Source organism: Leptosomus discolor, chromosome 25, assembly GCF_034619465.1.
Source record: "Leptosomus discolor isolate bLepDis1 chromosome 25, bLepDis1.hap2, whole genome shotgun sequence".
NCBI classification, from domain to species: Eukaryota; Metazoa; Chordata; class Aves; order Leptosomiformes; family Leptosomidae; genus Leptosomus; species Leptosomus discolor.
In genome coordinates this window covers 7,382,032-7,406,741 of record NC_141415.1, presented here as the reverse complement: position 1 = coordinate 7,406,741, position 24,710 = coordinate 7,382,032, and the positions used below count along the sequence as shown (strand labels likewise).

The 24,710-nt window shown below is 52.2% G+C and overlaps 2 protein-coding genes across 3 annotated transcripts; both read left to right on the top strand.

The window, feature by feature from the left end:
- Positions 1–749: 749 nt before the first annotated feature.
- TOP2A (DNA topoisomerase II alpha) lies at positions 750–19,344 on the top strand. 2 transcript variants are annotated; one of them, XM_086477849.1, is made up of 35 exons: positions 750–782; positions 1,163–1,309; positions 1,485–1,575; positions 2,023–2,086; positions 2,488–2,633; positions 3,011–3,108; positions 3,426–3,638; positions 3,837–4,010; positions 4,215–4,316; positions 4,803–4,940; positions 5,124–5,262; positions 5,518–5,675; positions 6,088–6,213; positions 6,647–6,757; positions 6,847–6,952; positions 7,632–7,741; positions 8,500–8,592; positions 9,058–9,172; positions 9,491–9,612; positions 10,176–10,324; positions 10,537–10,768; positions 10,898–11,032; positions 11,157–11,357; positions 11,908–12,103; positions 13,402–13,493; positions 13,886–14,026; positions 14,131–14,214; positions 14,858–15,055; positions 15,955–16,060; positions 16,360–16,500; positions 16,910–17,054; positions 17,180–17,241; positions 17,536–17,661; positions 18,701–18,927; positions 19,195–19,344. In XM_086477849.1, the coding sequence occupies exons 1-35, from the start codon at positions 750–752 to the stop codon at positions 19,342–19,344; spliced, it is 4,671 nt and encodes a 1,556-aa protein (XP_086333975.1). The 2 variants fall into 2 exon arrangements, with proteins under 2 accessions (XP_086333975.1, XP_086333976.1); XM_086477850.1 differs by having other exon boundaries at positions 14,131–14,218; positions 14,862–15,055.
- Positions 19,345–23,219: 3,875 nt separating this feature from the next.
- Positions 23,220–23,948, top strand: GJD3 (gap junction protein delta 3). The gene has a single exon (XM_086478104.1). The coding sequence runs from the start codon at positions 23,220–23,222 to the stop codon at positions 23,946–23,948; it is 729 nt and encodes a 242-aa protein (XP_086334230.1).
- The last annotated feature ends 762 nt before the right edge of the window (positions 23,949–24,710 follow it).

The following is a 24,710-nucleotide window of genomic DNA, read 5'->3' as shown; positions in this document are numbered from 1 at the left end:
CTGAGGAATGGGGAGAGGGTCTGGAGTCACACGTGGGCTTCAGCCCCGTTGGGCTCAGCACAAATTGGGGGTGGGTGGCAGGGGGCAGGGGACACCCCAGGGACAGCGAAGTTACAGGGTTCCATTGCGAGGGCAGCAGCAGGGAGGTTGGAGTCCCTGCCTGTGCGCGGCGGCAGCCCCCCGGTCGGGGGCTCTGGGGGAGGTACACGGGGCTCCAGGGCCTGCTGCCTGTTGAAGAGGCCGTGCTGTGCCCAGTGTCCCCAGTGGGCCCCAGTAAGCCCCCAGACCCACCTAGTGTGGCCCCAGGGCCTGCCCTGTGTGCCCCAGTGTGACATGACGCCCAGCCCAGTGGGTCCCTGCGTGTCCCCAGCAGCTGCCCAGTGTACCCCAGTGTGTCCCCAGGGCCTGCCCAGCGCGCCCCAGTACATCATCACAGCGCCACCACTAGTGAACGTGCAGGCCTTCGGCCCCGCCGCACAGCGCCCTCGCCCTTCTACTGGCTGATTTCGCTGCCCGTCCCGCAACTTTCCCTTCTGAGTGGCTGGTTTGAACGCGCGAGCGCCTTCTGACTGGCGAGAGGGAGAGGGCAGGGGCGCGCCCGTGTGCCCGTCCGCCCCTGCGATTGGCTGCGCGCTGAGGACCGGCGGGCGGGGATTGGCGGAGGGTTTCGGCGGGCCGAGCGGAGGTTTGAAAGGCTCCGGGTAGTTGGGGGCCGCCATTGCCGCCGCTCAGCAGCGCCCGCAGCCGCCATGGAGCTCCAGGACTCCCCGTCGCCCCTTCGAGTGCGTGCGGTGCCCCCGCTACTTTTTCCCGCCCCGCCCCGCGGCCCCCTGTCCCCGCACGGTTCCGGGTTCCCCCGCCGCCCCGTCCCCTCGGCGCCCCGGGGCTCCCGCCAGGCCCCCTCAGGGTCTCCTCGGGCCCCTCTCGCGGCCTCGTCCCCCCGGTCTTCTCAAATCTCCCGTTCCTCTGAGATTTCCCCCACCCACGTTCTCCTCGGGGCCCCCCGGGGTCCTCCACCTCTCCCCTGGTACCGTGTCGGGGTCCCCCGCCGCCCGGTCCCACTCCAACCCCCTCGCCCTCCCCGGACTCGATCCCCTTCGGGCCCCCCCGATCCCCCCCGGATCCCGCTGCCCCTCACTGCCGCTCTCTCTCCCCCGAGCAGCCCGCGGACGAGAACCTCCGGGTGCCCAAGGGCGATGGCACCAAGAAGCAGCTCTCGGTGGAGCACATCTACCAGAAGAAGACGCAGCTGGAGCACATCCTGCTCCGGCCCGACACCTACATCGGCTCCGTGGAGCTGGTCACCCAGGTGCGGGGGGGGGGGGGCCCGGGGCAGGGGAGGGCCGCGGGGCTAAGCCTGAGCTCCTCGGTGCAGGCGAGAAGTCATTAACGTCTGTTTAAGCACCAAACCTCTGCTTTACAAGCTGATGGCGCGGGAGAGGAGGTGTGCCGGGGGACTTAGGTGTTTCTTGCCTTCTTTGCAGCAAATGTGGGTTTTTGATGAGGGCGTGGGCCTTAACTGCAGAGACGTGACCTTTGTGCCTGGCTTATACAAAATCTTCGATGAGATTCTAGGTAAGGTGACCTGTCTGTTGAGTTAATGATTGAGGAGTTATTAAGGGGTACCGAACTATTAAAAAACGGGAACTAAATGTGAGAACTTTCATCTGGTTATGGTGTTGACCAAGTAATGTCTATTGCACGATTTGAGGAATGGTGCTGGCAGAGTTCGTTGATCATGCTTGGAAATACTGGGCACTAAAGTCCTTCCATTAGCGCTGCTTCCATAAGCCATTCGTGGGACGATGGCACACCCTATTACAAAAAGAATTTCATTCAGCCCAAAATTCTTCTTTTTGTCTGTAGTGCTCCGCTCTGTAACTTGCAAAATATTTGCATGCAAAGGTGATTATTAGCAACGTTGCGTTGAATTTTTGCATTCATTCTGCTGAAGAGATTTTATACAGTTAATAGTTTGCTCTTGATTGAGAACCTAATATAATAATAATCTTTCCATTCCAGTCAATGCTGCAGACAACAAGCAGAGGGATAAAAGCATGTCATGCATTAAAGTTACAATCGATGTGTAAGTTTTATTTCATTTTTGTTCGTTGCCTTCCCAACTCAAGTCTGTCAGACCCACATGTAGTTCACCCGTTGTGAGAGCCTTTTCCTTCGCTGACTTGTGAACTGGCTGCTGCACTGCTGTTGGTTTTCGTTGTGGCCATTTCCTTCTTTCCTTCCTCTCAACTTCTTTATTCTGTCATTGAGCATAGATAGATGATTTTCCTGTGATAAAATAGTTTCTACAGAGCTGAGAATTTTTCCGTTGACTTGTCCTCCCTCTGCTGGCTGTTTCTGTACTTGCTGAACAGAGATTTGCTCTGGATATAGTGGTGGCCTTTCCCTGGAGCTTCTGGATAATACTTGTTTCATAGCTCAGTCACCTGCAGCCTTAAAAACACACCTTTTTTTTTTTCCCCCTAGAGAGAACAACACAATCAGTGTCTGGAACAATGGGAAAGGGATCCCAGTTGTTGAACACAAAGTGGAGAAGGTCTATGTGCCTGCTCTCATCTTCGGACAGCTACTAACATCCAGCAACTACGATGACAATGAGAAGAAAGTCACAGGTAGGGAAGGCTCTCAGACGTGCACTAGTATTTGTGAGCAGCCTGATCGGCTTAGATGTGTGAACTGAAATAAAAGGGCGGGAAGGGGGTCCTTGGTGCAGCGTGAAAACGGCATTCTGGGTCTGCAGAGAGAAGGCTCCACGCTCTGTTTTGTTGTCATAACGGTGCAGCCATGGAGAACAGGAGAAGTTCTCCTTGAACCCTAATCCTGATTACGTGTGGGTTTGTGGTCACGTACGGCGTTTGTAGGATGTTGTTGCTTTATTGACCGTTGTGCTTGGCCTGTGCTGAAGTGGCTGAACTCCTGTGAGTCCGGAATTCTTTGAGATGGTTTTGAACAAAGGCAATAACACAGCCTGCTTTCCTTCTAATTCCAGGTGGGCGAAATGGTTACGGGGCCAAACTGTGCAACATATTTAGCACGAAATTTACTGTGGAAACGGGATGTCGCGAATACAAAAAGTTATTCAAGCAGGTACGAACGCTTCTCATTTCAGTAAGGTTATACCTGAGATTTTCAAACAAGACCCTCAGTTTTTATTACAAAAATCGAGGTGTAATTTGTGTTTAGTCCACCATGATTAGAATAGATTTGCCCCACGGTTGCTGTACAACAAATAGAATTCAAATGATTAGTGAAATGAGCAGACATAATCAGAACCTAGTTTCTAACCAGCGAGGTTTTTTCATTTGAAAGTATTTAAAACTCGTAAATCAGCTTACTGCTTTTAAAGGCTAAGCTAGTTGCTGGTGTGTGTTAGACTTGCAACTCACAAAACCTCCTTTTCTCAGACCTGGACCAACAACATGGGAAAGGCTGGTGAAATGAAGCTGAAATATTTCGATGGAGACGATTACACGTGTGTCACCTTCCAACCTGATCTGTCAAAATTCAAAATGACGATTCTTGACAAAGACATTGTAGCACTAATGTCTCGAAGAGCGTACGATATTGCCGGATCCACGAAGGATGTCAAAGTTTTCCTGAACGGACAGAGGTTGCCTGTAAGTGAGCGTTTAACAGAAACAGGAGTGTCTGTATTTCTCGTGCCCTTTCAACAGTGAGATCTTGTTGAAGCAATTTGTGTCGTTACACATCAAAAGTTTGCGTCAGTGACTTCCCTGCCCACTTTTCAGAGGAATATGAATTAAGTATTTGCGGGAGCCGTTCTAAACGAGCTGTCTGCTTTCATCTGTGTGCAGGTGAAGGGATTCCGCAGTTACGTGGACCTCTACCTGAAGGACAAAGTTGATGAAACTGGTAACGCGCTGAAGGTTATCCACGAGGAAGTAAATTCTCGGTGGGAAGTGTGTTTGACTTTGAGTGAGAAAGGCTTCCAGCAAGTCAGCTTTGTCAACAGCATTGCCACTACAAAGGTAACTCTTCTTTAGCTGGTTGAGTCAAGCCAATGCCGTGCTCCTCATCCCTGATATGCTCAGCCATTTTCAAATGTATGTATGTTAGTGAAAAACACGTAGTTGGTCAATGATGCAAAGCCTGTGCTTAAGGTTTTGCACAGAGGTGCGTACCTCTTCTGGCATTGGACTCACCAGCAGGTCTTTGGTCCCGTTTTCCCGCAGGGTGGCAGGCACGTTGACTATGTAGCTGACCAGCTCGTGACTAAACTCATTGATGTTGTGAAAAAGAAGAACAAAAACGGAGTTGGAGTGAAGCCTTTTCAGGTACAGTGTCAGAATTCCCACAGTGGGAAGCACAACTCTAGCGTTACTGGGAGTTGTAACTACAGCTTAACGCGTTACTACGTTAATTAATAGTACGTATTTCCGTTGTACAGGCAAGAGATATAAAATTGCTAATTATAGAAGTCTGATATTGTCCTGTTTAAGCCCACTAACGGTCTTCTCTTTGTTTGGCTGATGTGCTTTGTAATCAGAACACTACGAGTCAGTGTAGATGCACCAGAACTCGGTACCTGTTAGATAATACCTATATATTTACCGATTCCCCGACGTCCCAAATCATATGACCTTGTCCATGGATGTTCATTACCTGTCCCAGAATCTTTCGAGACGTCTAGGGAAAACCCAAGCTGTGCAGGGATAACTGAGCTTCTCCTCACTGGGATTCTGACGGGCGAATGCCGGAAGGCCCAGCCGTGACTGAGCTGAGCCTCTGCAACCCCTGGTGCTTGTTGTGCTTAACTACAGGTGAAGAACCACATGTGGATTTTCGTGAACGCCTTGATCGAAAACCCAACCTTTGACTCTCAGACGAAGGAGAACATGACTCTGCAGGCAAAGAGCTTTGGCTCAACCTGCAAGCTGAGTGAAAAATTTATTAAGGGTGTAAGTATTGATGGATACACACAGATGACCAAGGCGTCTGTGAAACTGCATCTGATGTTTAGTGTGGCAAATACGTACTGTTGAAGTAATGCCATGAACTAAAGAAAAAGTATGTAACTTAAAATTCTGCCATCGTTAAGGCTTTTTTCTCACAATTGTTCGGGGTTATTTTCTGTATTGCAGGCAGTTGCCTGTGGCATTGTTGAAAGTATCCTGAACTGGGTAAAATTTAAAGCTCAGAGCCAGCTGAATAAGAAATGTTCAGCTGTGAAACACACCAAGATTAAGGGTGTTCCGAAGCTGGATGATGCCAATGATGCTGGTGAGTGTTTTACATCCTTGGTAACCAGTTCATTCAAAAACAGTTCAAACTTGTTCCTTGGACGAAGGAAAGAATTGTCTCCCAAGGAAAAATGTGAGAACCTGTAATTACAGTTTCTCCCCATTTACCATGTGCAGTGCAACAACACGTGTAGGGGTTAGAATATATTTACACTTACTCCGTTTGTGAGTGTGCAGGCTCTGATTTCACTTCTCTATTAGAAAATTGACTCGATTTATTTATTTATTTTTTTAGGCAGCAAGAATTCTTTAGATTGTACACTTATCCTGACCGAGGGAGACTCAGCCAAAACACTGGCTGTCTCTGGTCTAGGAGTGGTTGGTAGAGACAAATACGGAGTATTTCCCCTTCGTGGGAAAATCCTCAACGTCAGAGAAGCTTCTCACAAGCAGGTCAGTCGGACACTCGTGTCAGTCTCCGTGTTAAAGGCGCGTGTGCCCTGTGCAAGCAGGTGCTTTAACTGAGCCAGCCCAGCCGAGCTCTGGGCCACTGACTCACCGGAGCAGGCTCCTCACTGCCGGAGTCTGGTCTCCTCTTCAGCCCACCTTGCTCATTAAGTGGGAATATTGATTAAGTCCTGTTTGGTGTTTGGCCTGAAGGGACAGCGTTTGTGTGGTGGCCTAGAGAATGTTCGGAATGGTCTAGAATAATTTAAGCATTAGACATCAGTTTAGAAATGATAAGTTTCTAAATGAAAAAACACTGACAAGACGAAGCTCAGTCAACAGCGTACTTACGGATAATTTTAGACTTTTTTGAGCTGCTTTTGAAGTCTGAAAGACAAGTTTTTATTCTCTTTTGCAGATTATGGAGAACGCTGAAATCAACAACATCATCAAGATTGTGGGTTTGCAGTATAAAAAGAACTATGAAGATCAAGAATCTTTAAAGAGTCTTCGCTATGGAAAGATTATGATTATGACAGATCAGGTCAGGTTCACTAAAATTGAAAAGTGGGAGAGGAGGAAAAAACAGCACTTGAATACAGAGGAAAGAAGAAAATGCTACCTTTCTCCCACTGCTGCTGTTGTACCCAGTTCTCTGAATTTGTTTCTCTTTATCGTTCTGTATTTTAGTGGGTCATAATGTCTTTTCAACCACAAAACAAAACAGATAAAGTAGAGGGGGGAGTGGCGTCACCAAATAACTAAATACTGTCTTTCCAGTCTGCTGATTCAAGGTCCTTGGCCGGTCCTCGGTACCTTTTTTCACCAAGAATGTGCCTTTTCTGTTTCCCTTAGTTTTCAGTGGTTAGACAAATCGGGTCAGTTAGCTGGAATTATGTGATCCTTTGCTATTGAGCTAACGATTGTCAAGTCCATCCCGTCCTTGATAAAGCGTGTCCTTTTTCTTTTTAAATCAGGACCAAGATGGATCGCATATCAAAGGTTTGCTGATCAACTTCATCCATCACAACTGGCCATCTCTTCTAAGACACAACTTTTTGGAGGAATTTATTACTCCTATCATAAAGGTGAGGGTTGAGCGGGTGGTCAGGCGAGTGAGTAAGGATCCATCCAAGTCTGCCTCTCATGTCACAGTTAAAATATTTGTTCATTGTAGGCCTCTAAAAACAAAGAAGAAATTGCATTCTACAGCATTCCTGAGTTTGAAGAATGGAAAAACAGTACACAGAACTACAATTCATGGAAAATCAAGTACTACAAAGGTTTGTAGAAAACTGAATATGGTGAAATCAAATGATCCAAGTAAGAGCATTCATGATTAAATTCAGTTAGCCCTGCTTTTTTGGAAAGGGTTTGGACTGGGTGTCCTCCAAGCCTCTTCCCTCCTAAGACGTTCTGATTACAAGTACGTGCAACATAAAACACAAAAGTAAGGAAACAGTAACCTCTAACTGGATAAAATCTCAGTAAAACCTCAAAATGGAACTACAACATTGCAGGTAACCATTCTCTCAGCCCTCTTAGGCAATTGTGCTCAGCTTTATGTGCCATTTTCCATAGCACATCCTCGCGCGCTGTGAGCGCTGTAAGCTGAGGACTTACTCCAGAATTGGTTCATACCAATAAGAAAGCTGCCAACTGCAGAACAATGGCTGGGTGATGAGGAATCCTTTCCAATTTGCAGTTAATCATTTCCGATATCTACAGGAGTTACAGACAAAATCCAAAAGTTACAACACGCAACTGCTCGCTTGTCAGTAATTCTTGTGGTTTTTGTGATACCTCACCTCTCATTTTAAAGTAATGTAAGCATTTGGTGAGTTTTTCCCGCTGTACACTCACAGGGTGCATCACAGCTAGTAGGCTTAGCAAAATATTTCTCTGAACTGCAGCTCAATTGAAGCAAGAGGTTACTAGGGTTAACTAGTCCTGTCTCTGCAGGTTTGGGTACCAGCACGTCGAAGGAGGCTAAGGAATACTTTGCAGATATGGCTAAACATCGCATCGGCTTCAAATACTCTGGGCCTGAAGACGATGCTGCGATCACCCTGGTAACTCACACTTGATTTAATTGCCAACTTACTACCTTTGGTATTCTGCTGCTTTGAGTGCTGCGTATTTTCTCTTAACATGCTCTTAGAGGCCTTTGGGCTTGAGACAATCTCTTTGTTACCAAGGCTACGGCTTTAGTCGAACCAGCAGAAGCAAATCTGTCCACAGACCTCAGGCCAAGAGTACCCTTTTAATGATGGCTTTTAAATATAGCTCAGAACAAACTAATCACTACAAACCAATTGACATTTTCAGACACAATAGTAAATATTCCTTTAACATTTTTCTGCATGTTCTGCTGCAATTTTCTCCCAAGTCAGACCTTCCCTTTCTCCCCCAGATTTTCTCCTTGCAAAATGGTTCACCAGTGACTTCAAACAGTCCTCGCTTCCATGAACTTCTTTGCCTTCAGTAGCCATTGACTCTTAAGTATTCTGAGCCTTTAGGCAATGCCAAAAAAACCAAGTGTTTCCCCCAAGTATTAATTTCCCCCCAAGTCTGCTTTAGTTTTCTGTTACTACGTTAAAAATCCATACGTTTAAACCTAACCGCTCTGTCTCCTAAAGACTGGTGGAAATCATGCTCTTAATGTATTTAGCTACAAGAACCTTTTATTGCATCCTTGGGCTATTAACTCAGCCTGTTTATTCTCCTGGGGAAACTCTTCCTCTCTGCTTTTCTTTTTCCTCAAGTGATCCAATGGGGCACACCACAGCACGTCCTAGAACTGAGTTACCTTTCGTTTTGTAACATGCAGGCCTTTAGCAAGAAGAAGGTAGAAGAGCGAAAGGAGTGGCTGACGAATTTCATGGAGGACAGAAGACAACGGAAGCTGCACGGTCTGCCAGAGGTAAAAGGTTTACGTGTACGAAGGAAACTGGTTTCCTCTCCCTCCCTGGGGCTGTTCTCAGCTTGGTGCTAGAGCCGCACACAGCTCCGTCTGAGTCAGCCACCGGATTACGGGAAGTTAAAGTGTTTCAGGATTTTGCAGAGCAGCTTCTGCTCTCATCTTATCAGTGTAGCCCCCCTGGCAATTGTCCAGTGGTTAATTTCATTTTACGCTCTCATCTTTCAAGTTCCTGTATCAATAGGGGAGGATAACTCCAGCAGGCTCTGCGAACACTTGGTTTCTCAAAAAACGGGCCTGCAGCCTGCGAAGCAGTGTTTCGTTTGCCACGCTAAGAATGCCAGCGCTTGAGCTGTGCTTAGCTAGTCTCACAAGGAGCTTCCGCTTCAGTGAACCTTGCCAAGTATGGGCTAAGAAACAGATTAGACCTTGTTAAAATTAAGGCAATCTTGCACCCGTTTTCCTCAGGAATACCTGTATGGGAAGAACACGAACTACCTGACGTACAACGACTTCATCAACAAGGAGTTAGTGCTGTTCTCGAACTCGGATAATGAAAGATCAATCCCGTCACTGGTTGATGGTGAGTTATTTCAAGGCAGTGACTCCACACAGTGCGTTCCCCAGAAGTTAATAAATGGGTGTTTGTGTGTCATTATCATCAGCATCAGGGAACCTGCTGAGTTTTCAGGGTCAGTGTTCTGAAGTCGATTTTCTGCTGTCCAGGTTTTTTAATCTTTGCATTAAATGTTTTGTCCATTTTGTAGTGCGTCACTGTAAGTACCTTACTCTCCTGGTGCAGAATCTTGAAGTGTCTGAGTAGTTCTTGGTCCCCAGAGAGCAGAAGTGAAGTGAAACACCCTGTGCCTTCTAACCACAAGGCCTTTTCTCTTTTATACAGGTCTGAAGCCAGGTCAAAGAAAAGTTCTGTTCACGTGTTTCAAACGAAACGATAAGCGGGAGGTGAAGGTTGCTCAGCTGGCTGGTTCTGTAGCTGAGATGTCCTCGTACCATCATGGTGAAGTAAGAGCCTGGCCTGGTTGTGCAAAATGCTTTTTAAATGAAAGGCAAAAAAGCCCTTCTGTTGACTTGGCGGTTAAGATGTCTAAAGCAGGATTAGAAGTTTGAGTATAAAAGCCAAAGCAAAGTGGCTCTTTAACCACTATTACTACTTCAGTGTTAATTTAACGGTCCGACTGCCTGTCCTACCTCGACTTTATGGGACTTTATTTCCTAGAACATGGTAAAACCTGCTTTGTTTGGGACAGATTTAGGCAGGTGTTAATAGCCTGTCTGCCTTGGTAAGGGGGAGTGAAGCACTAAAACAGGCTTCTCTTGGGAGACTGATAGAATCTTTCATTGGAGGTTTCAGGAACAGGTAGGCAGCATCATATGGTGGGTCACTGCAGTGTATACCCAGTCATCCAGACTTGAGGGTCTTGGGATGCGCTTTCAGTGAGAGTTTCCTCTGGTGCTTCGTTAGTTGAGTTGGCATCGCTTCTGTTCTTGGTGTGAATTTCGCCTTTAACTCTGTCCATTCAGTGAAGAGTTCTGCCTTTTTAGCTTTGAACCTTCCTTTATTGCAGGCATCGCTGATGATGACGATTATTAACTTAGCTCAGAACTTTGTGGGCAGCAACAACCTCAACTTGCTGCAGCCTATTGGTCAGTTTGGCACAAGGCTGCATGGTGGGAAAGACTCTGCCAGCCCTCGATACATCTTCACGATGCTCAGGTCAGCATTAAAGATTTCTTACTCTCTTAAATATTCTTAGCACGTTACAGGACTCAGTTTGACAGCACTTAAAATGAAAAATTAATTTACTTTTTCCCTTTGAAACTTTGGACTACCTGCATGCTCAGAGTAGCAGCAGTTGAAGTGAGATTTGGATCCTAGATTCAGATACGTAACAAGAATTTGGGCTTCAATTCTCTTTTCCACCCTAGCCCCCTAGCGCGGTTGCTGTTCCCACCGATGGATGACAACGTCCTGAAGTTCCTGTATGATGACAATCAGCGTGTGGAGCCCGAGTGGTATATGCCCATCATTCCAATGGTGCTGATTAACGGGGCGGAAGGGATTGGTACTGGCTGGTCCTGCAAGATCCCCAACTTCGATACCAGGGAAGTTGTGAATAATATCCGTCGTCTGATGGACGGAGAAGAGCCACTGCCGATGGTAAATAATGTGGTTCAAAACCAAAGTCTCGCTCCTTGGTTTATTCAGCGCCTATTGGAGCATTTCGTGCGAGTGCTTAGAAACAGCAGCAGCCGCCCAAAGCTGAATCCAGTATTCTCTTCTGCTTAGCTCCCTAGTTACAAGAATTTCAAAGGCACGATAGATGAGCTGGGGCCTAACCAGTACGTGATAAGTGGGGAGGTGTCTATCCTTGATTCTACAACCATTGAGATCACCGAGCTGCCTGTCAGAACATGGACACAGGTAATAACGAGCGGGGGTGCCCTGGGAATGTGTGGTTTGCCCCGTAAAGCAAAAAGTGATTAGTGGGTTTCGGAGCTTTCCATCTCCCTGGAAAACACGGCTCTGACTTTGATTCTGTTCTCAGACTTATAAAGAGCAAGTTCTGGAGCCGATGTTAAATGGGACCGAGAAGACACCCCCACTGATCACAGACTATAAGGAGTATCACACAGACACGACAGTGAAGTTTATAGTGAAGATGACCGAAGAAAAACTAGCGGAAGCTAAAGCAGCGGGGCTGCATAAGGTCTTCAAACTCCAGACAAATTTAACGTGCAACTCCATGGTACGTAGCAGATTTTGCCAAAGAAAGTTCTTGGTTTAACTGAAACGGTGCAGACAGCTGCAGTCGCTGCGTGTGACAGCAATCCTCTGCTGCAGTAACCTGGTCACTTCGGGGTTTCTGCTGAGTTTGAGTCGGCTTTCTAAATGCATTTCAAAAGGTCAAGAGACTGGCGTGGGAACGGGCCACGGGTGTCTGGCTTTGCCTGAAGGAGCCAAAGTGATCTGAAATCGTACAGTTTAGAGACCTTTGTTGTGACAACAGCACTGCCTGGCTTCTGACAGTGTGCGAAGCTCGATGCCAGATGTTTATCCTACAGAAAGCTTTAAGGTTCCAGTAACCTTAACCCTGCTGGGCGCTTTCAAGAACTTTGAAATGCTGAAATTGTCTCTGCTGCCGTGCTTGCCAACTGACGTAATTTCTAAAGCAACACTAAGGTTTCGCAGTTTGTTGGCTAATAATTCAACTGCGCTGTCGCACCTGCGTTACGGGTAATTTTCAGTGGTTTTGGAAACCAGTGTAATGATGATAATGCCTCTGTCCTTTCCTCTAGGTTCTTTTTGACCATGTCGGCTTTCTCAAGAAGTACGACTCTCCCCAGGATATTCTTAAAGAGTTCTTTGAGCTCAGGCTCCGATATTACAATTTGAGAAAAGAATGGCTGATTGGGATGCTCGGTGCCGAGTCTGCAAAGCTGAGCAACCAGGCTCGGTTCATCCTGGAGAAGATAGACGGCAAAATTGTGATCGGTACGCGTTGGTCTCGGTTTACAAAACAGGGGTGAGGGACTAGGTGCTCCCTGGAGGTCTGTCAGCACGCCCTCAGCCCCGGACTGGCTCTTAACAAACTCCACCAGAGCTTATCTTTCTGTTCCAGTAACGCACAAGAGGAAAATGCTTCACAGAGTACCCGTGGTTTGTAGAGCGCTATGCACGTATTAATTAAAATGGGATACTCGTACAGCTTCCTGCTGGGTGTTTGACACTATTTTGAGAGTAGAATTATTTTTTCATAGTTTAGCAATAACTCCTACCTCTTTCTGACTCAGTAGGAGTAAGAGTTAAGCAGTGGTGGGGTTAGAAAGGGGCAGTGTTTTCTGTTCAAACGCATACTTCATAAGAACCCGGGTCTCTCTGTTAAACGTTATCTCTGTGAATCTCTGCAAAAATATTCCAAATCGTGTTCTCAGTGGATGCAGGAGATACTCAAGTTGGCAGCATCTGAGAATCATGAGCTAGAAAAAGAAACAGACCTTTGTTCCCAGCACTCAAATTTTTCAATCAACTTTTCCACCTCGCTCTGAAAGGCAGCCTGTATTTGGCCTGCGCTCGTGGAGGATGCAGCTGGACAAAGTGTCATAAGATGCTTTGCGGTTTGTCTGAAGGCAGCCCGATAATCCCAACAGCCGGTGTCTGTTTGACTCGACCCGGGAAGAGAAATAATTCCCTTGAAAGGCATTTTCTTGGGTTTTTGTCATAAGCAGTTCGGAGGCTGACAGGGCTGGTTTCAGTTGTATTTGTGTCTCATGGTTGATTGCTTCTGGCATCTTAAAAAGCAACAAATTCCAGCTGAAGCGTTTCCGTTGGTTGGGGCAATCACAGCTTAAATTTCCCAGGTGATGTCTGGTGGGGTGCAGGCCATACCAAAGCCTTTCAGTGCTATTGGGGGGGGGTTTCCTCCACCTGCCTGCCAGTTATCCTGAAACCTTTTGATACCATCGTACCTTTTTTCCCCAAGTTCAGTACCTGCTTAGGGCAGGGGAGATGCATATATGGAAATGAAGGAGAGTAGTTGCAGTCCTCTGGCAGGTGCTCCTGACAGGTACAGGAGCGATGCTGACCCGACAGATCACCTGCTAAGTGGGAGATCTTGAGGCGTTACCTCAGGCTCTTCCCCACGTCCCACCCCTGGTGAGGAAAGGCGACTTAGAGCCCAAGGGGGTGCTGAGCTGCTGCAGCCTGGGATCCAAAATGTAAAGCTCATCTGTCTTTCCTAGTGGCGGTTGGTAGTGGTGACTAACTGACAATCCTGACGTCTCTGTTTACAGAAAACAAACCCAAGAAAGAGTTGATTCAAGTTCTTGTCCAGAGGGGGTATGAATCTGATCCCGTGAAGGCTTGGAAGGAATCGCAGAACAAGGTAATGCTCAGTCATCCTCTCCGAAGGGATCCGAAGTGGCCCCTAGCTCTGAAGCTCCCTAGTTCGCACGAAGAAGCCCAAGCTGCGTTTGGTTTGGGAAGACGATAGTTTTAAGCAGCCTGAGGAGAGAATCTGGACTATCAAGAGAGAGAGGCCAAATAAAGTAGAGGAAAAGGGACTGGGAGAGTTGGTTTTGCAGATGGATTCCTCTGCACAATAGCAGCTGGGGCTTTAAGAAGCATCAACTTCATCCATTTCTGAATTGTTCTAGAAGAGTCTAAGGACACCATAAGCACAAGGAGTGCCTGTGCTGCAGTCCGGGTTTGATCAATAGCCCTACCCTCGTATGTCAACGTGTTTGTGGACAACGTTTGTTTTAAATCCACGCTCAGGAAGAAGAGGAGGAGGAGGAGGAGAGTGACAAAGAATCGGCTGCAGCTACCGGCCCAGACTTCAACTATCTGCTGAACATGCCCCTTTGGTATCTGACTAAAGAGAAGAAGGATGAGCTCTGTAAGCAGAGAGACAACAAAGTATGTTCCTTCCTTTTCTTATAAAAGCAGTGTTATATAATATATTTTTTTTGCTGGTGGGTTAAAATATGTGACTGATGATTATCGATTGTGATTCCCTTTAGGAAAAGGAGCTGGAAAACCTGAAGTGCAAGAGTGCCTCTGATCTGTGGAAGGAAGACCTCGCTGTCTTTGTTGAAGAACTTGATGTACGTCAGTGTTCAGTGCAGATGACTGACTCCCTTGTAGTCTTACCCGCCAGCTCTTTATTGCCTTTTTTGTCATAACGAAGAAACTAAACCCGGTACCTCCTATGTCTTGCGCTCACTGAGGAGGAGGGAAGCTTTCCTCACCTCCCTACCTTGGATGGGAGCGGCGCTGCTCTGGGCCAGGGAGTCCGAACACCAAGGTGGCCGTTGGAAGGTGGTCGATTACCAGTTTGAGTAGTGAGGGGGAGTTTTAAGGGGGCTTGAGAGCAAACCAGTAGTAGGATATAGTCTGAGGAGATGTAGCTCAAAGGGCTTTTGGGGCTCTTGAAAAGGCGAGGGAGGAGCTGGACGTTACCAAACAGACCCCAAATCGTGGGCAGATGGCTGTGCACCATCACGCCTGGTCACTGCCTCTGTCTCCTCCTGCCCCCCAAGTACCCGACCCATGGCTCTGGCTTTGATCATTCCTTGCAAACACGGATTAAACCTGTAGCAGTGGGAAGCTGCGTTTAGACCGATGGTGGGAAACGGGTCAGCCAGTATGGAGTGCTTTCCTGCAAGGGCTGTGACGGGAGGGGTTTCCAGCGGTAGGTTGTTTCTTTTGTATTCTCACGGTTGCGTTATTTTCTGCTTGCCTCTGCAGGCAGTGGAAGCCAAGCAACTTCAGGACGAGATGGCAGGCTGTGTTGGAAAACCTTTGAAGGTGAAAGGAGGGAAAACGAAGGTGAAGAAGGCGCAACTGCCAGAAGTAATGCCGTCGCCTCATGGCACGAGGGTTGTTCCTCAGATAACTGCAGAGATGAAGGCAGAGGCAGAGAAGAGGACCAGAAAGAAAATAAAGGTGAAAAGGAACATTCTGAATGCTTGCTCTGCCTTTCCATCCTCTTCAATGCAGTCCTGAAGAAGCGCAAGCTCTTGTTAGCTGACCTTGTCCCAGCGAAGCCGCTGTCCGGGGAGAGGCACAGACTCTTCGGACCTTCCTCAGTCTGAAGGAGAACAGATTGGCAACGGATCAGGAGGTGGCTTAGAGGGAAATCTTTTGGCAAAAGCCTGTCTCACCATGTCAGAGGCGGGTGGGTAGCTTAGAAATGAGAAGGCAGGTGAGATTGTTCTAGGTGTCCCGGGGATTTTATAAATCCTCCAGCAGGCGGGAAGTATAGCTGGTAAATTCACTGCTCTAGAACAGCCGTGGCATTTCCAGTAATGCCTTCAGCCAGTGGTGTTCTCAATATCAAGGAGATAAAGAAGATTTAACTGTCGTTATAGGGGAAGATTTAACTCTCGTTGTAGGGCTAGTTGAAAGGATGCCGCTCAGCCATTCGCAACACAGCAAATGAAAATAGCCCCTCCTCTGTTTGGACCTGCAGGCCAGACCTGTGGCTCCTTTCCTACAGGTGGTTCCATCTAACCGTTTTTCCAAATAACTCGCGCTGTTGTTTTTAACCCACCCTGTTCAGTTCTGCATCCTCCACACGCCCTAGAGCCGCGCTGGCGGCACGCAAAGGCGGCACCAACGCGCCCTCAGGAGTGGGGACAAAGTTCCTGTTTTGGTTAACGTTGGATTTTGCATTTTAAGTCACCTGATCTGGGGACAGATTTACTGGCCTGTAATTAATTTTACACACAAACTCGGGTTTCTTATATCTCTTAAGTTTCCTGCATCTCCTTTCTACATCCCTCTGCGTGCCTCTTCTAACGGTGTGAGCTGACTCGCCGTTTGATATCTGCTTGTGTCTTCAGAGCGAAAAAACTGAATTTGATGAGAATCCAGAAGAAAACACATCAGGAGACAAAGAGCCTTCAGGCCTTAAGCAGAGATTAGTGCAGAAGCTTAACACCGAGCCTGGTAAATGCTTTTATGTGTTATTCCATCAATGGAAAGTGAGGGGAAGGGTTGTAAATTTGGTTATCTGACCTCTTCCTGAAGGTGATGAGTAACATCCAGGATCAGTATTTTTGGAAAAACGAGGTGAGAGAGAAAGTGATCCTGGAGAACAGTCAAGCGGGATAGTTTACTATTTCTCTTCGATGTTTCAGCCAGAATCCTCTGAATTTAGTGATGTATTTCTAAGCTGAGCTTGAACAGCTGAGCCTGAGGAACACACGGAAGTTTGCTGGCTCATCCCGCCTCCCGATATTTTTCAGGTGCCAAGAGACAGGCCACTCTCCCATTTAAGCCGTTAAAGAAAATGAAGAAGCGAAACCCTTGGTCTGACTCAGAGTCTGATTCAGAGTTTGATTTCGAAGCGCCTCCTCAAAGAGAGCGGGTGGTGCGCCGAGCAGCAGGTGAGCGGTGCCCAGCCGCCGAGGGAGACTCGAACGGGCTCTGCAGAGGGCTCCAGCGTCCGAGACCTCGGTCGGAGGGAATTCTTGTTTGGCTGTGTGTGACGAGGGAACGTTTCTGCCGGGGGAGCAGATTGTCACAGCGCTTTTCAAGGAAAAGCAGAAATGGGCAACTAGAGAAACACGGTTATCGGTTTTAATTACACAACTGTCCTGGCAAATCAAATGCGTTGTTGGTGAGTGAGCGGAGAGCACTCTGGTGATTTGGAGTCTGCTCTGGCAGTCTCGAGATCTGCTTGTTTTTATTCAGATCTTTGGGGTTTTTTTAGTGACTGCAGCTAAAACATCGAAAAAGAAACTGAGCTGCGTGTTGCCAAATGTGTAAAATAATCCATCTGTGTCGTTCCGTCAGCCAAAGTCAAGACCGTGATCAGCTCGGACTCGGATACCAATTTCTCCAGCTCAGATGAGGAGTTCCAGGGCAGTGGCGAAGGCCGCACTGAATCGGATACGGACCCGAAAGGAAAAGCTTCTCCCAAGGCCAGAGCTGCCCCAAAGTGAGTATTGCTCCGCACAGTCCCGGGAATCCGCGGTGCCCCCCAGCAACCAGCAGCTCTTTCTCTTCAGCACCCGTTTAGCCACCATCGGCTGAAAAAAAAACCCTGGGGGCTTTGTGTTGTAGGGAAACCGCCGAGAAAGCAGCCAAAGCTTCCAAGCAAAAGCCGGTGCAAAGTGCTGTCCCAGGTGAGTACCGGAGCTTCTAAACCTGGCTGGTTTTCCCAGCCCCCGCAGAGTGCACGGGGCGCTCTGGGCGCTGCTCGGCGCTCACCGAGTCCCCAGGTCCCGCACAGACGCTTTGGTGCTGGGGCACGAGCTGGTTTTGGTGCACCAGGTCTGCTGCTAACTGGGATTTGTGATTCATCCAGTTTTAATAGTTGTTCTTTTTATAAAGTGGATCAACATTATTCTGCTCTGATGTTTTTAGCCAGAGTAGATAATCTGACTGTTTCAGACTGACTTTCTGCTCCCTTCGTTCAGTCCAAGCCCGAGACGTCGCTGACAACCCTGTGAGTCAAGCTCCTGCCGCTCCTGCTGTCTCTGTGCCTTGCGGTAAGGCCGTGCCTAAAAAACCTGCCGCAGCTAAGAAGGCCAGTGCCACCAAGGGTAAGGCGAAGTTTGGCGAGATCATTTTGAGATCACAACTGTTATTCCTGTGGGAAACGAGCCTGATTTCGCCAGGCGTTGGGAGGCCTGAATAACTTCAGTTTTCATTTCAGGAAAGACCGGAGGTTTGTGGCAAAGGTTGCCTGGTTGTTGTCATTTTTAAAGAAGTCCGTTGGCAAACATCCCGTGTTCTAGTTCATCTCAGACATGCTTGAAGGGAGCGAATTTTCGTTTGGGAACAGGAAAAGTGAATGCTTCCTACAGTGCTATGTAATACTTGGCAGAAATAATTTGAGTGGAATTTGTGTCTTGCAGTCAATGTTCTGCTTCGTGTCTTTTGGGGAAGAAAGCAGCTTGGTAGCTTGCTTCCCAGGAGGAAGAAAAGCTTCTTTGGGGTAGCTCGATCTATTTAGTGCTAGCTCGACCTCATAAATCTACGGCGTTTGACGCAGGTTTTTTTTGAACTTAACTGCCCAGAGTCTTTGTCAAACGGTGAAAGCTGTTTTGCATATTCCATCAGTAGCTGGTTTGGATCCCAGCAGCACAATAGTACGTTACTTCACAGCAAAATGGCTGTTTCTTCCCCTTCTGAAGTGAGAAAGCCTGTTCTCGTTCAGAAATGGCCTGCTCATTTCGGCTTAACTCGGAGACGTGCTTCAAGGTGCTGTAAAAAAAATGTCAAAATATAGGTAAGGAAGCAACCGCTGGGTACGGGCGGTAAATTCATTCCTTCCCTGGGCAGAAGTTGGGACGGTCTGAGATTGGTTACGCAGCCTCAAGAGTTCAGGTCTTCTCGATCTGAAAGAGCCCGTAAATTGCTTTGGGTGCGTTTTAATTTGATCCTCTAAACGTGGTGGAACTAAGCGGGGAAACAACCTCGTTGCAAAAAGCAATCTTTCTAGCAAACCGCGCTTCCAAACGAGGCGACCCGTGCGCTGACCTCGCAGCGCCGCGCCGTGTTTGTGTTGGAAGGGGCTCGAGGGAGGCGAGGGAGGCGAGGGGAGCAGCGCGAGGGTAGAACGGCGGGGTTCTCTTTCAGACAACCAGCCGTCCATCGTGGACATCCTCACCAAGACAAAGGCTGCGCCCAAACCCAGCAAGGCGGCGGCGAAGGAGGGGTCCCTGGCGGCGGAGGCTGGAGCAGCGGGTGGCAAGAAGCCCGGCCTGGCCAAGGGGCAGAAGGTCACCAAAAGGCAGCCGAGCCCTTTGGATTCGGATTCGGATTCGGATTTCGGCTTGAAGCCTTCCAAATCGGTCGCGGCAAAGGTTCGTGCTCTGCCACCCGTGGGAGCCGAGGGGCAGCGCAGGGCGGGGGGCGGCCGCCGGGGCAGAACAAGGGGGGTGGAGGTGGCGCCTCCTGCAGGGGGTGGGGCGGGTGGGTGAGGAGGGGGGAGGGCGGGCGCCCGTGCTTATCCCAGATGGCTGGTTTGGTCCCAGACCTCCTCCTCGCCCGTGACACCGCGGCGCGTCCCATGCCGGTGGAGCGTTCCCCCTTGATGGCAGATTCACGCCCTGACTGTGCTTCCCCCCCAGAAATGCAAGCTGGAAGACGACGACAGCTTCACCGTGGAGTCCACCGCTCGTGCGGACAGCCCCGTGGCAGCCCTGCCCCGCGCCAGGCCGGGACGTCTCCGAAAGCCCGTCCAGTACGTGGAGGAGTCCGATGAGGACGATATGTTTTGAAATTTTAGGAAGATTTTAAACTGCGGATCCAAACCGCTCTACAAGCCACCCTGCAGCAGAGCTCTCGGCGAGCTCTCGCCAAAGAACAACATCTCGGACTGGGAATTCTTTTTGCTGGATTTAAGCTAGTCCAGAAATGTTTGTTACAAGTGAACACAGCTTTGTTTTTCTTGGTTTTAAATAACTTTGATTTGTTTAAACAGGAAGGCCTCCCCCCTTTACTGCTGAACACAGGAGCCGTGTGCCCAGCTAGTGCTGATGCACTTCTCTCTTACCCCGGGGCTAGCTGGCATCTTTTGGCCATTTTAAGGTTAAAGTAGATTTTAGAACGTTTTGAATCTCTTAAGATACCCTCTCATGTAGATACCTTCCTCTTTACAGGTCTTAAAAAGTAATGAACTGTAGAAGTGTTTTAACTCCACAGCCCCAGAGACACGGTGGGAGGTGGAGGCATTTGGGGCTCCTGGCTGGTGTTTTCCTTTCCCTCCTGCAGCCCGGTCGGTGGGTGCGGGCCCCTGTTGCTCAACCTCTGCCATGTTGAGTTTTAGCCTTTGTTGTTTTAAATCCGCAGTCAGTCCTGGGGGGTTGTGCAGACTTGTCTCCAGGCCGCGCTTGGCGCTGGCAGGTTCCTCCTGTCTGGCTGCCCAGAAACCCTGCGGGCAGCCGCTCCGGCCCACAGGTCGTCCTCAGGGAAGAGGCGCTCGGCGCTGCCGAGGCCCGGCGCTGCTGCGGAGCTCGACGGGTGGCTGCGGCGCCGGCCGCGCTCTGGGAGAGGAGGACAGAGGCAGGACGGACGTTTGCCACCCGAGGCTCTTTGATCTGCGGGAGAGCCGCTCGGCTGCTCCGGCGCACGCCTCGGCAGCGGCAGGTCCCGCCGTCCCGAGCTCCGCCGCTGCCGTCCTCGGCGCTGGAGAAGGCCCTTGTGCGGAGCGGCCGCCTCGGCCTCCTCCTGCCTCTTCGCTCCTGGGGACAAAGCGCTTCCCCTCGGCGCTGGAGAGCGTGGTTCCCCTGCGAGGCGAGGCCAGTTTGTCACCCCAGTGCCGCCGGGTGCTCAGACCTGCCAGCGCTCGGCTTCCCCAGCAGAAGGAGGAAGTGTTGCCTTCCCCCTCCCCTCAGAAGTGCTGCCCTGGGGTATTTACCCAGCCGTGGTTGGCTCTTCGCTGAGCCCTTTCTGTAGTGCCGTTGCTTGCTCTGTCTGTGTCAACATTTTCTGTGTTTTTCTTGTTGTCCCAAGTTTCTGTCCTTTCTAATATTTATGTAATAAAAGTGTTTTTACTCAAGCTTTCTTCAAAAAGGAGGGGTTGTCCTCAGCTGCCTGTTCTCTCGGTTTTCCCGTGCGCCGCCTCCCCGGAGCCAGGGGTTGTCTTTGTTCAGGGCCGGTACTTGAAGCTCCGACTCTCGGGAGCAAGAGGCCATCGGCTCCCACCCTCTGCTGCCAAGATTGGCCTAAATGGGTCATCTCCGTTGTCCCACCACGCTCGTTAGTTCGGAGGTTGTTTCCAGCGCTGATTTAGCCAATTTGGGCATTGTTATGGAAATGACCGTTGCGGAGCTTGGGCCGAGCCCTCTGCCAGGGCGAGGCGGTGGTGGAGCAGGGGGCTTGGCAGGAGCTCTGGGCTGGTGCAGACGGTCACCTGCGGCCCGAGGTTTCCAAATTCCTGTGAAGGCCCCTGCGGCACCGGTGGCTGCCCCAGCTTCTGCTTCTGCGGCCGCAGGGGAGCAGTGCCTGAAGTTTCCGAGGCGCTCGGTGCTCCTGGGCTGGGGAGTTTTTGCTCTCGAGGGGTGGGTTTGTGCTCAGCCGCCTCTCGGGGCTGGAGTCGCACCCCTGGGGGGCTGCAGGGGCTGGATGTGCGGCCAGTGCTGCCTCCAGCAGAATTGGGGGGTGAGCGTGGGGGGGTCCCTGCAGCGGGGAGGGATCAGGGTTACTAATGGAGCCCCGGGGGATGAGCTGTGATGTCCCACGTCCCCCCATCTGGGTGCTCAGCACCCCGGGGCCCCCAGAGCGTCACGCACACGGCTGAAACACGCAGCGTTGGTGCAGGGCTGCCGTTGTGCCAGCAGGCACGGGGAGCCGGCGGGGGCCCCTGGGCTGGCACTGGGGGATGAGCAGGACCCGGCTGCGACACCTGCCTCCCCCCACCCCCCGACCTGGTGATTCACCGCACACGGGGTGCTACGTGGCTGCAGGACTGACTGGCAAACCCTGGGGGCCCCCCCGTCCCCCGCCAGCCGCGGCGCGGCAGTTGGGTGCGGGCACTATCGGTGCCACCGAGGTGCTTTGCTGGAACCCAGTCAAGTGTGGAAAGCCCTGTCAGATTTTCCACTGCCAGGCTCTGGAGAGCGTCTCCGGCGCGTCCCCGCCGAGAGGCCGTGCTATTTACGGCTCTCCTTGCTGCAAGCGCGCCCGGAGAATCAGTTGTCACGACTCGCACAGCAAATGGCGAGGCCACGGCCGCACCGCACGGGCTGCTCCGGGCTGGCTGGGCGGCTGCTCCCGTAACCCCGGCACCACCCCAAATGTGCAGATAGAGCTGTGGGTGCGTGAACACACAGACACGCGCGCGGAGCCCACCCCAGTGTCTGTACCAGGGTTTTCTCCATCAGAAAATCTCCCTGTTGGGGACCTTGGGGACACTGGGCGCTGCTGGAGGGGGAGCTGAGCTGCGGGGCAGCGGGCACCACCCCACCGTGGGCACCACACGGCCCCCGAGAGCCGAGGAGGGTGCAAGGGTCACCCACATCAGCCAGTGCTCTCCCAGAAAGGGAATCCGAGGCACAGGCAAAGGCCATGGGCTCTTGCCCTGGCCAGGCAGGGGCTGGCAGGAGCCCTGGCCGTGCCACCCAGGAGTTCCCGCAGTCGAAAAGCAGCTGCCCACCAGCGTGGCCTCCCGCCGGCCGGCACGGCTCCATCTGCCAGCACATGCCAGAGCCAGGGGCAGCCAGGGATGGTCCATGGGACCCTCCATGGCCCCGACAGCCCGGGCACAGTGTCACGGAGCAGGGAGGGCTGGTGCCAGCCCCGAGCACCCCCCGGGCGCAGCACCCCAGCCCCGCAGGGAACGGCTGGGCCCTGGAAAAGGCCGCGGAGCCGGAGCTGTCGCCGCACGGTTGAATGTGGCCGATGCAGCCGGGCTCCGCCGGGGCCTGCGCGGCGACGCCAGCGCTGGGGGGGCCATTTGGGGGCTGAGGGCTGTGGCCTGATACCCTGAGGCCACGGGGGTCTGGGGAGGCCAAGGCATGGGGGGCATTTCTGCATTGGGGGGGCCACTGCCCCCTGCACCACCCTGCACCCTGGGCAGTTGCTGGCCCCGGGGCAGGGGCAGAGTTTGCCCTTGAGCCCCCCCAAGCAGAGCTGAGCCCTTCCCTTCCCTCCGGGTGCCCCTGCGGCTGCTCTGTCTCTTTAAAAGGACTCCAGGCGTGGCTGTGGGACCGTCATCCCATCCCAGCCGGACAAGGGACCGGGCAGTCCCGGACAGCCCTGGACAGCCGGTGCCAGCCGTGCTGGCGCATCGTGGACCGCAGCCTCTGCAGGTACTGGGGCCAACCCTGCCGGGCTGGGGCTTTTGGGGGGAGGATCTAGGGGGTACAAGGGGTGGGGAACCTGCTAGTCCTGCCCCAGCTGATGTCCTTGGACCCATGTCCGGGGGAGCGAGTCCTGGGGGAGTGCAGATGCCTGGAGACACTCGTGACAGGGGTGAGAGCTGGGCTGGATGCCCTCCTGTGAGCGGGGATGGTGCGATGCTTTTGGGATCAGCATGGAGGATGGGGACCGGGGGGGGGGGCGGGGAGGGGGAGAGCCGTGCTGCCCACTGGGGTCCATCCTCACGGGCACGGTGTGTGTCCCTCAGCACTGACCCTGCTCCCACGGCGTGGCCATGGGCGAGTGGGGCTTCCTGAGCTCGCTGCTGGACGCGGTGCAGGAGCACTCGCCCATGGTGGGGCGGTTCTGGCTGGTGGTGATGCTCCTCTTCCGCATCCTCGTCCTGGCCACCGTGGGCAGCGATGTCTTCGAGGACGAGCAGGAGGAATTCGTCTGCAACACGCAGCAGCCAGGCTGCAAACCCGTGTGCTACGACGCCGCCTTCCCCATCTCCCACTACCGCTTCCTCGTCTTCCACATCGTCGTGCTCTCAGCCCCCGCCGCCCTCTTCGTCATCTTCGCCGTGCACCAGGCAGCCAAGCCAGGGCACGGGGGGGCCCCCGGCCAGCGCGCTCGCCGCCTCCAGCCCTTCTACGTGGGCAGCGTGGTGGCCCGCATCGCGGCCGAGCTGGGCTTTCTGCTGGGGCAGGCGCTGCTCTACGGCTTCAGGGTGCAGCCGCTCTTCGTCTGCCGCCGGCGGCCCTGCCCGCACCGCGTCGACTGCTTCGTCTCCCGCCCCACCGAGAAAACCGTCTTCATCCACTTCTACTTCGTGGTGGGGCTGGTCTCGGCGCTGCTCAGCCTGGCCGAGCTCGCCCACCTCCTGCGCAAGGGTCCCCCACCCCGGGCTGGGTGCTGCCACCGGCCGCAGGAGCGGGCACCGGCCCCCGGGCAGCCAGCGGGGGCCGCGGAGGAGCCGTGTCACCCCAACGCTTCGCCGCCACGGGGGGACCTGACGGTGTAGCCAGCCCTGGGCTGCCACTGCTGGCACGAGCTGTGGCCGTTCTCAGCCCGGCTGGTGCCCAGCGGGTGGCTGCGGCTTGGCTTGCCCCAGCCCTCGCCGCGTCGGGGCAGCAGGACGGTGCCGTGCCGTGCCGTGCCGTGCCCTGGTGCCCCCGGTTCCTGTTGTGGGCGGCGGATGGGCCTCACCCGGCAGCTGCTGGAAAAAAAATATGGACAAAAGGAAAACAAACAGGTCCCATCCCTGTGCAGTGGAAGGGACGCCCCTGACCCCTCACTGCCCCCCAGCCCGGCATGCGGTAGGGACCAGGACTGCCCCCAAACCCTGTGCTAGGGATGTCACGAATGCATCAGGGCTCTGCAGGCCAGGGCTGGCCCCTGGGGGGGGGGGGAAATGGGGACACACGCGACTGCAGCGCTGGGGCTGGGACAGGCAGAGCTTTGGGGGTGCGGCGGAGGGAGGAATGCAACCCCTAAGGGTTCTGCCCCAGCCCAGCCTTTGGGGGTGGCCAGAGCCAGGGAGGGCAGAGGGTGGTGGGGGCGCACCTGGGGCGCTCCCCCTGCAGCAAAGAACCCCCCCAGGACTTGGGGGTGCCACAGCCCTGACCACACATCGCGTGTGTGCCTGTGTGTCTGTGTGTCCGTCCCTCCCTCCCCACCCCAGTGCCCCGCAGCAAGAACGAGCCAGGCACTAGAATAAATAAACTTTATTCTGGAGCCAGCCCCCCCCCCAACCCATCCCATCCCCCCCCCCCAACCCCCCGTT

Excerpts from the sequence above, each read along its gene's own strand:
- TOP2A (XM_086477849.1), top strand. The coding sequence starts at position 750 with ATGGAGCTCCAGGACTCCCCGTCGCCCCTTCGA. Across the intron at positions 5,263-5,517 it reads GGATGATGCCAATGATGCTG|GCAGCAAGAATTCTTTAGAT; the intron begins GTGAGTGTTTTA and ends TTATTTTTTTAG. Across the intron at positions 6,214-6,646 it reads TTATGATTATGACAGATCAG|GACCAAGATGGATCGCATAT; the intron begins GTCAGGTTCACT and ends TTTTTAAATCAG.
- GJD3 (XM_086478104.1), top strand. The coding sequence starts at position 23,220 with ATGGGCGAGTGGGGCTTCCTGAGCTCGCTGCTGGACGCGGTGCAGGAG.